Here is a 16,041-nt window from a genome sequence, read left to right as displayed (position 1 = left end):
TCTCTTCTAAGAGAGATTAGACTCATGTTCTCCTTGCCATATTTCTGCAGGCCAGTGAAGACTTTTTCTTTTGACAGACTGTTGAACACTGAGTGCTCATGGGGAAAGTGACTTGCATAATGAGCTGGATTTTCAATTTGCTGTTTTCCTCTTTTTCCTTTGCTGTTTTTAACTGGTATCCATTTTGTTAATAATTACATTTTAAACTTTTGGATAATGAGAATGTTTAGCATGCTTGTTTTCACTTTTGTAAGCCACCTTGAGTCTCAAAATGGGAAAAGTGCAGAATATACTGTAAATATAAATATACATAATAAGTTATAACAAATTTCTTCCCAAAGCAAACTTTTCCTGAAGGAGAAAAGGTTCAGTGCAGAAATACAGATAAAAAATATAGTTCACCCCATCATGCCCTGTACTTCTCAGAAATTTGTCCAGATGGTGGGGATGGGATACGTGTTGTGTGTAGTGCCAACTGAGTGATCCAAGTATAAAACATGTAATATGCTATCAATGCTGAACATGCAGGACCAATGGATGCCTGGTACACTTCAAAACCTCCATCATGTGTGCATCACCCACCTATTCAGTGATGCAGATGCCCCTGTGGATGGTGATAAAAGAGAAGGCAGGTTAGGTCCACCCTCCCGCTGTGTTTCTTCCCTGTCCTGGAGCTCTGTTGCATCACTTTTTATTGTTGTGGCAGAATCCATTATTTCATATGGGAAACCAGAACTGTGGGTATTTAAAGCATCACCTTCTTCTTCTCCCTGAATTAGATCACAACTGCTCCTGGGAAGATGCTTCTCTTGCTGTTTAGCTCTAACTTCTAATACATGTGGTTCAGAATGAGACTGATTTGGTGAACAGGTTTCATGTGGCTGGGAGTTAGTAGGCTTTGTCATCTGGGAATAGGTGCTGACTCCTTCACATAGCCGCTCAGAAGGCAGAATCTCATCAGTGATAGACACATTCATTCTAACTGTTGAGTCTCTTCTGGGGGGAAAACATTTTATGGTTATGTTGTGTAGAACAAGAGAGCATCTTCTCCAATATATTCTCCATCCCATGATGTAACATCAGTAGCAACTGGATGCCTAACGTACATTTGTTACTGATTAAACCCCATGTTTTAAACATACCGATTAAGTGATGTAGATGCCTCTAGGGAAGATGACAGAAGGGAAGGCAAATTACCCCCCATTTCTAACTGGGCATCCTTCCCAGTAGGGAACTCTGCCCCATCACTCCATGTTAATTTCCGTTGTACTTGCAGACTCAATGAAGACACATTTCCAATGCCTGGGGTGGTGCCTGAATCAAAGAAACAAAACAGAGGTGTGTAGTGGTTCTTTTAGCCTGCTATACACAAAAAGACTTTGAGAACCACTTCATGTGTTCAGCATTTTTATAGCTACAAAACTCCCATAATATTTTACTCTTAGATAAGAGGTTAAAAATACTTCTAAAATGTTTTTAAAAATTAATAAGTATGTCTAACATTATTCATATGTCCATATCACATTTGGGGCAACCCTAAAATACAATGATTAGTTAGAGCTATGGATCTTCAGGCAGACCTTCTTCAGGAAATATGAGCTGTTGCTAAGGAACAAGTAATGTGACTTGCGCTTTCTTATTTTAACTGGAATAGAAAGGCTCTATAGACTGTATGTTAACATTTTAATCTTGCCCGTTTGTTCCAGAATAAACACAACCTATCAACCCCAGTTTGCACTACATTTTAAAACCACCGTTCTGTGGGGAAGCTGTTGAATTTTAACCTCACTTACAGTGCAATCCTATACATAACTACTCAGAGAAAGTCCCATAATGCAATATACTTACTCAGGTAAATGTGTTTAAGATTACAATCTTATGAAGACTTTCAGGAATTTCCCAAAAGCCAGCTTCTATCAGGCAAAAAATTGACTACACATGTAATTATTAAATCTGAAGTGGCAATTTCAATTTGGTCTAACTTTCCCTCCAAAAAGACGTTTATTCTAGAAAGCAGGACTCCCTTATCAGGCAAAAGGCCTTGGATGAATACATTATGAAATCTTTCCTGACCCAAATAAAGATGCATAATAGGAATCTTGGTATGTTTTTGTTCAAATAGATTGATACAAAGGAGCCATTATTTTGCATTTATTTACAATATAGTTAAAAGGCTCAAAGATCCAGAAATGCAGAACATGTGTTAACTTTATACATTTACAGTAAACATAGATTCTGTCTAAAAAGCTACACAGTCCTTCACATTTCAGGGCTAACACCTTATACATTGTAATAGTAAGCTCAAAGTACACGGGACAACAAATCAAGCCATATTGCAAATGAATGATTTCAGTTCAACATCCTCTGACAAGTGCAAATCAATATTTCAATTTCAATACTATCAATTTCAGGTTGGCATTCTTTTGTTTTTGTGAAAGGACATACAAAAGCAAAATAAAAAGGGTACACTATATGCATTATACAACCTATTTTTAAAGAGAAGATACAGAGACAAAGCATTTTGCCCACTACTTGAGTAAACTGACCTTCATTGCCTTCTACTGTACTACAGCCATCCATCTGGGATCCTTTAAATTTGCTCACATTTTCTACATCTACATCATCACTTCCTCTAGATCTTTGGAGCTGCAGAGAGGAATTCCCAACTTTGTCCATATACTTGTAAAAACCAGGAATCAAGAAAGTTATGTTCTAGAATATAGAATGAAACAAGGTAAAATCTATGTAGTTCCCCTTATTCCATTATTGATTCCCAATAGGATAGCCAATATAATCTAAAATTGATTAAAAGAGACAAATATATATATATGATCTTTGTCTAATATGCAGTCAAAACACAGCTGATTTGTGGTGAAAGCTTAAATTTAAATTCTTTCCATTCTGTGATAATAGTATACTAAATATTACTGGCAACTCAAATGAATCAGTCTCATATCCCTGCCCATCTGCTGAAAGGCTACGCGAATTCAGCACTTAGCAACAGAACAGCTATTTCCAAAGCTGGTAAAATTTGCCAATTTAATAGGTATTACCCACTTCATGACTACACAAGTCTTTTCTAGAAAAGTAGGAAACAATATAAAGTTACCTTTCCTAGTAGCTCCTTTTTTTCATAGCCAAACAGCATAAGAGAAAATGTGTTGTTGATTCCATAAATTGTGCCATCAGCTTGAACAGTTATCAGCCCACTGATGGTAGTAAAAACCCAGATGGTAGCACAGAAAGAACAATTTACAGGCAAAGAAGGTGTGCTATCTTCTGAAATGTCAGCATCAAGTTCTGGCTCATGGTTCTCTAGTATTGGGACACTTTCTTGAATAGGGAAGTTCACTTTCAGTTTCAGGCTGAGGGGGAATGTTGTTCCCTCCCTTGCTCGGCCAACAGATCTCTGAATCTTGATATTCTGGGGGGAAAAACAAACAGATCCAGTCATAGGTTAGTGACTGAAGGAAAACCAAATATTGATTGACAGTAAATAGAAAATTCAAAAAAAAAATCTGATTGGATGGAGGCCTCTAACTATTACATATTAAGTATTCCTTATCCAAAATGCTTGGGACCAAAAGCATTTTAAATATTTGAAGGGATGTCATATTGATGAGGGAGCAAGCTTGTTTTCTGCTGCTCCAGAGACTAGGACCTGGAGCAATGGATGCAAGCTGCAGGAAAAGAGATTCCACCTCAACATTAGGAGGAACTTCCTGACAGTAAGAGCTGTTCGACAGTGGAACACACTCCCTCAGAGTGTAGTGGAGTCTCCTTCCTTGGAGGTCTTTTAGTAGAGGCTGGATGGCCATCTGTTGGGGATGCTTTGATTTAGATTTCCTGCATGGCAGGGGGTTAGACCGGATGGCCCTTGCTGTCTCTTCCAACTCTACGATTCTATGATTCTATGAATGTTGGAATATCTGTAGTTTTACATATATGTACATGAGATATTTTGGAAATGGGACCCAAGTCTAAACATAAAATTCATCTGTTGCATATACATCCCATACAGATAGCTTTTTATTATCTTAAAAATATCTATTATTTTAATAGTTTTGTTCATTAAACAAAATTTGTGTAAATTGCACCATCAGAAAACAAGAGTGTTGTTATACTGTCTCAGCCACCCTTGAAAAACATTTTGATTTTTTGAGTATTTCAGAATTCAGACTTCTGGATAAAGGAGACTCAACCTGTATCACAAATTTGGAATTATATACAGAAGCAACCTATGTAGAAATCCAATGCCCAAATGACATTCAAGAGAAAAAGTGTTAATTTACAATATTAAATTTACAGCGCTTTATAAATAAAGGTTAATAATAATAATAATAATAATAATAATATGGTACCTCTGGAATTTTCTTGCCAGGTGTAGGGATTTGAATAGAGGGAATCAGGTCGGTTATATAATGACCAATCACGTCTTCTGAGGATGTGTACCCATAAAGATGAGCAAAAAGGGGGTCACAGGAAGCAATCTCTCCCTTCAGATGATAATTCCACAGAATTAGGTTCAAAGCACTTCAAGAAAAAAAGTTTCTGACAGTATTGAAAACAAAATACAGTTACAGAAGGCAGAAATGCCAGACAATGATTTAGAAGATAGGTCCTAATGAAATGCCATTTTAAGGTAGATAATGAATTTTCACATGGATTCCTTATCCTCCAAGGTCTAGTCAATTTTCATGTTTACTAGATTTATATTATATATTGTCTTTCTGCCATACAAAAGACCTCCAAGAAAGCAATGAGAAAACATAAAATAATTGTTTAAAAAATAATTTATATTCATCAGTGCCTGCCAAAGCTTTGCAGACCCTTCATGTCAGAAAAAGCTCCATAGCAATATTGTATACAGCAACAGGAAAACAACTCCTGGTGTGACATGCATCCTCTTATGGTTAAAACATTCAAGTTCCCAACAGATTTGTTTAAGCAATCTGTTGAGACCAATAACTTTACCAAATTCAAGCTAACACATACATCTGTTTTCTTTGACTCAGGCTCGAAACAAACAGGCTAAATAGAATGGCTTCCAGACACTTTGGGGGCATGGTGTTTAGACGCATGCTCCTGAAGCAGCTGGAAGCCGCTCTGAAGCTGTCGGTAAAAAGGTCTGTTTGGGACTGTGGCAGTGACCCACTTCGGGAGAGGGCCATGCAGTCGCCGCAGTCCCACAACAATCAGGGCCAGAGATTGCTCCTTCATGCCCATCTGCTTCACACCAAAGACAGCTAGCGTCTTGTTTCACATGTGCCGGAAATCCAAAAAGCTTCACTTAATTTTTTGTACATCCATAGGGATGCTTATTGTTCATTTTAGATTATATCGTCTTTTTCCTAACTTTACTCACATTACTTGTGAAAAAAACAGAGGCAGAAAGTCTTTCCACAGGCTCCAGAACAACCACACAGTACTCATTGTGATGGGCTTTAATTCTTCTTGTCCAAGCAGAGACTGGGATCTTCTCATTGCTACGGGAAATAACATCTACCTATTGATAAAATACATTGTTACATTTCCAGTCTACAGAGTACAAAACTTAATCAGTCCATTTCCATACCTGTTTGCATTTTTATTTGTAGAGTTTTGAAGCATCTACTTTACCACATTAAGAATACATATTCAAAGGTTCTGGTCATGGATCTGCATCAGTTATAACAAGATTCTGCATAAAGGAGACTTTATCTATAATACTATATTATATCAAATAAATATAATACTATATTGATAAAGCATCAGGCTTTATCAAAATACTTATTCCTTAAATATATCCATCAGAATTATAATCATGCAGAATTATTCCAGTACTGTGCAAGGGCCTTTGTTGCCTAATTTACATTCAATTCCTTTTATGTTCACAGAGCTGAAAGGTCCATAGTTCATTCGGCATATTATGTATAAAAAGTAAAAAGAGAGAGGAGATTACGTATTAAAGTAATAATTTTACAGTACTTTGAATGTTCCAAGTGCTTCGTACGTGTCCCCTCAGTTACTTATCAGAACGGAGCTTTAAAATAAACCTTGGATGTCATATCAGTTATATTAGCCCAATACTGGAACAGCAGGCACAGAACAGTTGCTTGCCAAAGACCACCTAGAGATTTCATGGTCGCTGACACTGACAGTTCTGTGTCACGCTCCTAGACGCCAGCTCTAGACAGAATATGCTATATCAGAAGACCTTCAGAAGCTACACAGAAATAAAATTTCCACTGATTTTAAATGTGTTGAAAAGGAAAAAAACCTATAATTTAACTACTATATATTTTGAGTACCATCGCATAAGGCAGATATTAAACATTAGGAATCTTCCTAAGGCTGCAATATTCTTTTCATCTTGAATTCATCAAGGTTCAGTATAGAATCAGTGTTGGAAATAGGAAAGACCGGATTGAAATGTTTCAGGCCAAATAGTTGACATAATATATAAAACTCAAATTGGCACTCTAAGGAACTGGGGATAAACACTACATGCATCTGATGAAATGTATTCTATCTAGTTCAGAAAATCTTAACCAACAAAAACTATATTCACCTTTAAAGTCCCACAACATTTCTTACTTTTGTAAAAGCAAACATCAACATTTCATAACTATACATATGAGAGAAAAAGAAGGCCTAAATTTAGTCATGATGTAAAAAGCTTCATCAACTGATATCTTCATTCTTGAGAGACCACTGTTAAAAAGCACAGTAGCAGTCCAAGACACTATTGCTTGACATTGGCAAGCCCTTCCTTGGAAGAAAATCCTAGTTAACTGCTAAACCTTGTTATGAGTAACTGGGAGAGGGTCACCCACTAAACTGCAGGTTTACCAATTATTTATGCACAATATACATGGCTGTTCGTATTGTAATGGTCAGAAAGCTTAAGAAGGACTGGCCTTCAACCTCCATGTTCAAACAAGGCTTGAAAGAGACAACACAAGATTATGTTTCTCTTAACCAACATGAATTTCCTGACTTAAAGCAAATTACCACTGGGGGTGGGGGATGAGAAGACTATCCTGTATACACCAGCAGCCTGAATGAGCATGCAGCCAGTCCATTCATCACAAATTAAAATTTCTTGTTCCTGGATTTGTCTATAAATGTTCTGGTTGTACTCCAAATTTCTGTATTCGTTATACACACATATTGTTCTTTTTTTCAATATGCAGAAATGCTGAACACTAGAACTGATTTTACTGCATGCAAATATGCAAGCAAATGAGCATAATTTGATTCTTCCATTGCAACTCTAGATGTTTCTTGTTAAAGCTAATTTAAAAATACTTCTTTAACATGAACAAAAGCGGCTTTATATTTTGGTTTTATTGTTGTTTTCTGTAAGCCACCTTGAGTCCCAATATTAAAGGGCGGGATATAAATGAAAATAACAGCAACCACAACAACACACAAATAGGATTGCTATAGGTGCCTTATCATTTCTTTTGTATCTACTTAACAATATGAGCAACGGTATAAAATACAGGACATAATGGCCACACATGTATCTGTTAGAGAACATTTATTCCATGTCTCACACACCACTGTTCCAGGAACTACTGCTTCATGTTCTTCAGCACCAGCATGTTCTTTCTTCAGTGCTTCCATAATATCCCAACTGGATTTTGTAATCATTTGAGATAATTTCTGGCCAATCACTTCCTGAGTACTATAGCCAAGAAGCTTGCAGCCTTTGTCATTTGCAACTACAATCTGAAAAGAGAAGAACAAGAAATGTGAATGATTTCTCTTCTACTGCTTTAAGAAGTAAAGATCCTCCACCCTGTATCTGGCAGTGGGAGAACAAAAACTGATCAAGTACGCTAAATGCCAACCACTGAACGGTAACAGAACTCATTTGGGTTTAGAGAACTCCATCTTATTCTAATGCACAGCTAGGAGTTCTGTGGACCTCCCTATGCTGTTGGACTGCAACTCCTAGCATTCTTCACCATTTGCTATGTCAGCTAAAGCTGATGAAAGTTGAAATCCAGCAACATTTGGAGGGCTGCACAACTGCCACCTTTTCTAATGGCAGACAAGAAACAATTACCGTATATACTCGACTATAAGTCGACCTCATGTATAAGTCGAGGGTAGGTTTTAGGGGCAAAATTATGGATTTTAATATGACCTGTGGATAGGTCGAAGGTAAGATTTAGTATGTTTTTGTGCTTCCTAATCAAAAATAAATTACTTTTTTTAAAAAAATAAAAATTGAGAAAGACCATCTCAAACACTGCCCTGTATACATCAGAAGCCTGAATGAGCATGTAGCCAGTACATATCACTCAAAAAGTGTTTATCTCAGAGTGATAAAGAAAGTGATAAGGATCTATCCTGTAACAAAGATTATGGGCTGCATCTGCACTGCAGGAATAATCCAGTTTGACACCATTTTAACTGCCAAGGCTCAATGCTATGGCATTCTTGGAATTATAGTTTTATGAGACATTTAGCCTTCTCTGTCAGAGAGTTCTGGTGCCACAACAAACTACAAACTGCAAGCCTCAGTCATAATTCTTTACCATGCCAGCAACACACCTTGCTGCTTTTTTACCAAGGAGTTCTTTTGGAGCATTGCTACCTGCTCCTGTTGCGGGCTATGCATTAGAGTCTCTTCTTTGTGGGGCTTCCCTTTTGATTGTATTTCTTCTCCCATTCACCACCTACAATGTTTTCTCATTGGTGAGAAAAATTAAGGTCTTGATTCAAAAGTCACCCTGGCGCAAAGGGTGGTAAAAACTGGGATCTGTTGCAAGGAAAAGTGCCATCCCGTGGCAAGTGTGGAAGGGGATAAAGTACAGGTTAAAAGTAGAAATACAAGAGACACAGGGTTATGCAACAAGGTGCTGTGCTGGCATGGCAAAATATTGCTCACTCCCCAGAAGGTAGGAGGGAATACACAAAAGCACTAGGTCAGTGTGTGTGTGTGTCTGGTCTCTATGTAGTTAAGCACAGAAAGTCATAAAGGGAGATAAAATCCAAGATGTGTGTGCTGGTGGAGGGAACAAACTTGAAGAATTAGAGCTAGAAGCCCAAAACAAACATGAAAAAGCAATGGTTTTGTTTATCATTATGTCAGTAAACACAGACATCTGTTCAGCAAGAGTAGAGATCATACCTGGGCAGCTTCTGGGAGTCAAAATATGGAAAAGAGGTGTGGAAACTTCCCATAGCAGAAAGGTCATAATCAGACATGGCCCCCTTCCAACACAGCAACATGTGGGAGATCAGAATTGAAAAAGGAGACCACTATGCCCAACAACAAATCCCCTTGCTGGGTTATTTGTACAGTGGTACCCCGGGTTACGAAATTAATTCGTTCCGCGGCGCCATTCGTAACCCGAAAAGCATTCGCAAGCCGAAGCCCCATAGGCGCTAATAGCGAAAGCCGCGATTTCGTGCGAAAAAGCGCCGAAAAGCACCAAAAAAATTTTCGTAACCCGAAATAACCTTCGTAACCCGGAACAGTTTTTTTTAATGGATTTTTTTCGTAACCCGGAAATTTCGTAAGGCGGCGCATTCGTATCCCGGGGTAACACTGTATATGAATAAACCTGAGTGACAATAGGAAACATCTCAGGAAATTATGTAAGTAATCTAGACTGTCTTGAAAATAATTACACTGTACTACACCAACAGTCCCATGAACTGAACTATAACATCCATCTTAATTTTCTCCTGTAACAGGCTTTTATAACTAGTATCCCTCCACATACATATAGAAGATAACATGCTCTGAATGTGTAAGCAAAGGTGGGTAGCTGTGGCACTCCAAGTGTTTGGACAGGAACTCCCATAATCTCTTACCAGTGGCTATCCTGACCAGGGTGGATAAAAGTTGTTGGTCAAATTATCTGGAGGGCCAGAGTTGCTTACCCTGATATAAGTCATGGGATAGAAATCTACAGCTGGCATCCTGAACACCAGGCTCCCATCAACTCCAACCAGCACAGATAGTGCCTGAGGCACAAACATGATAGCAGTTGTAGTCCAACAACATCTGAAGGACAATAGGTGCTCCACCCATTTTACTTTAACTTTGTACAAAAGCTAAGCTAGTATGTACCTCGGTTGTTCTGACATCCACAGTGAAGATGGCTTTGTTTGGGCTGCGTATAGCCGTTGGCAGAGTCTGAGTAGATTCTCCCAAGGCCAGGACATTTAAGAGGGAACAAGAAGAGGCATTACATATTGAACAAGAGAGAGAAGAAGATTCCAAGTGAGTCCAAGAGCTGTGAAGTTTGCTGGTACAGATGTTTCGGGCAGCTAATGAAGATAAACAATAGGAATTCCATCCGTTTTCTAAGGAAGAAAGAATACAAGTAACTTTCCAGGTATCTGAATGGTATATATATCTGAGAAAAATTTCAGGAAAACTGCTTATAAATAATTAAATCTAACAATACCAAGTCCAAAAATGTAACTTAATAAAGGTGCATGGGAAGGACTCATCACTGTTGTTCAGGCACACAACAATAAGTTTTAAAAGTACTCATAGCTCATTCTTTAATTAAAAAGGGTAAAGTTAATAGCAATGGGCTCTCTTTTTTTTTTTCTTTTTTTCTTTTTTAAATTTTTTTTATTGGAATAATGTCTCTAAAAGCACAGGGCACCTGCAGATGATATTATTATATGAATGGGATGAGATGGAAAAGCAGACACAAGATTTTAAACATCTAGTATTCAAAGGCCAGCAACTAACAGCAAACTTATAAATATCTCCAGAACTCAAAGATAGTTATGATTTGTTAATGCTTCATTTCCCAGTAAACATCCTCCACAGTTCTCATTCATTTATGGCAGTTTCCTCCAATCTACCCCTCAATATGTTTCACTACAGCCCCACAGGTGGTAAACTTGGAGTCTGGAACATCTGGAGGGGCCCAGATTGGGGGAATCTGCTTTTAATGCTTCTGTTGCCAAGCAGCTTCTTCCTAAAATATTTCCATCCAACAGCATGGCAACAAGCTCAAGTTGCTGAAAGGGACCTTTCTGTCTTCAATTAACAAACAGATGACATGCATCTCTTCCTGCCAAGAAGATCACCTGACAAAGATGTTTTCTTCTTGCAAAGCCTGGAAAGGCCGTTCTTCCTTTTCTTGTTGGTCGATGGAAAGGACTTGTTCAACTGTTCACAGACTGCTGGAAGACTCGGGGTTACTGAAGAACCCACCAGGACTTCTTTGGAAGAGGCACATTCCTTGGCTGCCATGGTCACATCTAAATCAGAGTGCTTCTTCTCCCTAGAAAATTCAGCATCTTTGTAATAAAAACAAAAACAGTCAGATCTCAAAGTTAGCAGGTTAACTCCTTTTGGTTTAACAAGAATCTTGAGATACAGGAAAGGATGAAGCAGGACAAAGAGGTAGCAGAAGGGGTGTGACAAACAATAAAGAGAAATAAGGATCTCTCTGCAGAACAAAGAGAAAGGGGAGCAGAAGAACTGTTATTGTTATTATTATTTATAACTCCTCTTTCCTTCTCAACGGGGATTCAAATCCCTGATGGAGGAAATACACCTCACACAATAAGTCATAGTATTAAACACAGAAAAGCCAATCTCATATTAAGATTAGAAAAAGAATGTAAAGCACATCAGATGAGAGAATGTACAATTGGCCTTCTGTACAGACGGATTCTTTATCCACCGATTCACCCATCCATGGTTGAGTATCTTGGAGATGTCTCATCCATAGGGTCTCCATGAGTCAGGACTACCTCAAAAGTGGTTAACAACAACAAGCCTACAGTTTTTAATGCAACAGTGGCAGAGACAATAGTGGAGGCAATAGTGGTACAGACAAGATAATTAAGGCCATTTAATGCATTCTATTACACCCAGTGTAGTCTTTCTTTTTGTAAACTGATATTCTCAGGGTGAGTTTGCTTCTTTCCTTCCTTCCTCTGTAATCCTTTCTTTTCTCTGAAATGTGTAGTTTAATCAAGCCAGAAATCTCCCTGGAAGCCAAAATGACAAAACTGAAGCAGTCATACTTTGGACACATCATGAGAAGGCACGAATCCCTGGAAAAATGTTTGTTGTTACGCGCCTCGATCCAATACAGGGAGAAATGGGATACAAATAAATATTATTAAAAGATGGAGGGAAGTAGAAAGAAAGGAAAGCCGCATGTAGATGGATTAACACAATTAAGGAGGTCATGGGTATGAATGTACAGGAACTAAGCAGAGCAATTGAAGACAAGGGGTCTTGGAGATGTCTCATTCACAGGGTCGCCATGGGTCGAGATTGACTCGAGGGCAGTTAACAACAACAAAACAAGTCCCACATTATTTGTGTATACGAAGGGATCTTGTAACACCTTTGAGACTGAGTGAAAGAGAGAAGATGGTAACACGAGCTTTAGCAGACTTGTGTCTACTTCCTCAGGTGGATGGGTGGAGCGGAAAGTCACATCAGGCACATCATGAGAAGGCATGACTTGCTGGAAAAAATCAATCACGCTAGGAAAGGTGGAAAAGATTTTTAAATGGCTAAGCTTTAAAGCTGCAGTTCTTTCACACTCCTCTTGAGCAGTTACTGCTTAGGATTGTAATTGCACTCTACCATTTAGTTAAACAAAAGAGTCCTAAAACAGATCTAACTGGAAATCTCCCTGGAAGCCAAGATGATTAAACTGAGACTGTGGTACTTTGGACACATCATGAGAAGGCATAAATCATCCTGCTGGGGAAGGTGAGAGAAGTAGAAAGAGAGGAAGACCACAAGCTGGATGGATAGATTCAAACATGGAGGTTGAAAGTATGGGTTTGCAGCTGACCATAGAGTTGCCCTGGAAGACCTAGAGACTCCTAGAGAGAACATATTAATCAAATCCGTGAATAATCAAAGTGCACTACTTTAGCTGCCACTGCTCCATCCTAGGGAATCCCTGCAGATTTGTAGTTTGGTGAGGCGCTGTGTCTCTAGAGGATGCTAAACATCCCACAAACTACAAATCCCAGGATGCTACAGGATGGAGCCATAGCAGTTGACAAAAAATGGCATTAAAGTAACTGCATAATGTGAGAGAGACCTTGGTAGTGGTCCCAAACTGTGCCCTTTTAAAGAGATTTTGGACTTCATCTCCCAGAAGCCTCAGCCATCTCGGCCAATAGTCTGGGGATTCTGGGAGCTGAAGTCCAAAAAAACCCTTAAAGGGCACAGTTTGGGGACCCCGGAATAAACTAAACTAAACAGCAAGAGAAGGTGGTCCCTATTAGAGCAAAGGGGAGCTAAGGCTAAGGGAGACTGGGAGGGCTGCCCTTCTGGTTATATCCGCTGAAAGAGAAAGCCACTGCCTCCAAAACCCTTCAAACACTTCCCAAAGTGAAGGACTTCCCACGAAAGCCATGTAATACAACCAAGAGGGGAAACGCACTCTGCACATGCTCAGGGGCCCCCTTGGCTTGGGTTCTTCCTGGCGCTGGAACGGAGCTCCCCTCCCGAGCTGCCACCGCCGCCCTCCTTCCGACCCAACTGCCTGCCTTCAGCTTCAGGTCTCTGCGATTGCTACCAACCGCGCGGAGGCGGAGCGCCGGCATCTCCGGCAGCCAATGAGGCGGCGAGACTCGGAACTGACAAAGCGGCGGTCCAATCGCTTCCGAGGGGCGGGGCCTGCCCAACGTTCGAAGAAGGCGACAAAAAATCCCGCGCAAACGGTTGCCATGGACGCCCCTCAGAGGCCTTGGAAGAAAAGGAAAGGCTGGAGTTAGGCCCCTTCCTGAAGACAAAGCAGCATTTGCTTCAGAATCATAGAGTTTTTGGAAGAGACCCCAAGGGCCCCGATCCAGTCCAGCCCCGTTCTGCCATGCAGGAACTCTCCATCAGAGCATCCCCATTGACAGATGGCCATCTGGCCTCTGCTTAAAGACCTCCAAGGAAGGAGGAAGGAGTGTGTTCCACTGTCGAACAGCCCTTACTGTCAGGAAGTTCTTCCTAATGTTGAGCTGGAATCTCTTTTCCTGCAGATTGCATCCATTGCTCTGGGTCCTAGTCTCTGGAGCAGCAGAAAACAAGCTCGCTCCCTCCTCAATATGACATCCCTTCAAGTACAGTATTTAAATAGAGCTATCATATCACCTCTTAACCTTCTCTTCTACAGGCTAAACATCCCCAGCTCCCTGAGTCGTTCCTCATAGGGCATGGTTTCCAGACCATTCACCGTTTTAGTTGCCCTTCTTTGGACACGCTCCAGTTTCTCAATGTCCTTTTTGAATTGTGGCGCCCAGAACTGGACACAATATTCCAGGTGGGGCCTGACCAGAGCAGAATAGAGTGGCACTATTACTTCTCTTGATCTAGACGCTATACTTCTATTGATGCAGCTTAAAATCACATTGGCCTTCTTAGCTGCTGCATCACACTGTTGGCTCATGTACTATCTCTCTACTTATTCTGTACCGAAATTCCCCATTTCTGTCCTCTGCTCCATTATCCTCAGGTTGAGCCCCTTTGCCTTTTCTGAGAAGACTGAGGCAAAGAAGGTGTTGAGTAATTCTGCCTTTTCTCTGTCTTCTGTTAGCATTTTGCCATCTTCTCCATGCAGTGGCCCTACTGTTTCCTCCTTCTTACTTTTGCAGCAGACATATCCAAAAAAGCCCTTTTTATTGTTCTTAACAATATTTTATTCTTCACAAACAAAACGATTTTATCATTAAAAACAACACAGTACACATTGTTATATGTTTCCACAGAAAGGTTTAGACATCAGAAAGACAAAACAGGTTCCCATTTGTTATATCACCACAGTGTTGTAATCTCTGCATTTTCCAAATAAAATATAGTTCTTCAGACTGGAGCTTTCTTATTATGATGTGTTGACAGCTACAAGCTTAGAGATCTTTAAAGGGTTATTATACAAATGCAGAGAGGCTTAGTCATAACCAGGGAAGGCTAAGTGTATAAGACATACCAATGCAATTCATCCATATTCAGTGGCAGTATGTGCCATTCTTACACCAATTGCTGTGAGTAGGATGGGGAACCAAGGAGGATGGAGAGCCGGTGGAGATGAATTGTTTGAGTGTTGGACTATGACTCTGGAGACCAGGGTTCAAATCCCTGCTTGGCCATGAAACCCACTGGGTGACCTTATTATTATCATGGTTATATTTATTTGTATCCTGCTTCCCCCCCCCCCAAAAATATTGAGACTCAATTTGACTTAGGAGTTTATCACACAGGAGAAAATGTGGAGTTTAAACAGTGATTAAACCATTAAAATTGTGCAATTGTCATTAAAACATGATTAAAATGAGATTAACACAAGAGCCATCATCCCATGAATAACCAGGCACTAAACAGCAAAAAGTCATTCATGGGGAAATCCTGTGAATGATTTGCTGCTGTTTCTTGTCTGGTTATTCATAGGATAATAGCACTTTAATCACATTTAATCTTGACATCCTGTGAAAACCATTAGTGCAATTGTGAGATTATCATGGGTTATTCACAGGATAATAGCACTTTGAACACAACGTCATGTGAAAACCATTAGCACAGTTGCCAGATTATCATGAGTTAATCACTGTTTATACTTCCAATTGTCCCCCCCCCCCCCGTGTGATAAACTTCTTACAGTCCAAAAGCGAGTCACATGTTCTCAGCCTCAGGGGAAGGCAATGGCAAACCTCTGCTGAACAAACCTTGCCAAGAAACCCATGACAGGTTTGCCTTATGGTTGCCATAAGTCAGAAACGACTTGAAGGCACACAACACACACAGGATGAGGAACAGCAAACGGTTTTGATCTGACTCTTCTGCTTCTTTAAACACCTGCTTATCCATAACTGCATTGATACATTCAAAGAGATAGCTGTGTTAGTCTGTAGAAGCAGTATGTACCCTTTCCCGCCACCACTCCCTTCTCCTTCTGTGTCATGTCTTTTTAGATTGTAAGCCTGAGGGCAGGGAACCGTCTAACTAAAAAGATTGCATGTACAGCGCTGTGTAAATTTACAGCGCTTCATAAATAAAGGTTAATAATAATAATAATAATAATAATAATAATAATAATAATAATAATAATA

The 16,041-nt window shown here is 39.6% G+C and overlaps 1 protein-coding gene across 5 annotated transcripts in view; it reads right to left on the bottom strand.

The window, feature by feature from the left end:
* PASK (PAS domain containing serine/threonine kinase) overlaps window positions 1-13,515 on the bottom strand; it is a 33,478-nt gene extending 19,963 nt beyond the window's left edge. For 2 of the 5 annotated variants that reach the window (XR_006103093.1, XM_042460174.1), the window contains exons 1-10: window positions 13,392-13,515; window positions 11,056-11,268; window positions 10,076-10,311; window positions 7,546-7,716; window positions 5,366-5,506; window positions 4,362-4,496; window positions 3,110-3,424; window positions 2,547-2,712; window positions 1,143-1,314; window positions 583-996 (exon numbers count right to left, since the gene is read on the bottom strand). Coding sequence is in view for 4 of the 5 variants with exons in the window: in XM_042460174.1 (XP_042316108.1) it covers window positions 583-996; window positions 1,143-1,314; window positions 2,547-2,712; window positions 3,110-3,424; window positions 4,362-4,496; window positions 5,366-5,506; window positions 7,546-7,716; window positions 10,076-10,311; window positions 11,056-11,221 (1,916 nt within the window). In the remaining variant the exon portion in view is untranslated. The remainder of the gene's footprint in view (window positions 1-582; window positions 997-1,142; window positions 1,315-2,546; window positions 2,713-3,109; window positions 3,425-4,361; window positions 4,497-5,365; window positions 5,507-7,545; window positions 7,717-10,075; window positions 10,312-11,055; window positions 11,269-13,391) is intronic. The other 3 variants (XM_042460171.1, XM_042460170.1, XM_042460172.1) reach the window with 3 other exon arrangements.
* Window positions 13,516-16,041: the final 2,526 nt, after the last annotated feature.

This window comes from Sceloporus undulatus, chromosome 3 (assembly GCF_019175285.1).
Source record: "Sceloporus undulatus isolate JIND9_A2432 ecotype Alabama chromosome 3, SceUnd_v1.1, whole genome shotgun sequence".
In the NCBI taxonomy this organism is placed as follows: Eukaryota; Metazoa; Chordata; class Lepidosauria; order Squamata; family Phrynosomatidae; genus Sceloporus; species Sceloporus undulatus.
The sequence above is the reverse complement of the archived record's forward strand: the minus strand, read 5'-3'. Positions and strand labels throughout refer to the sequence as shown.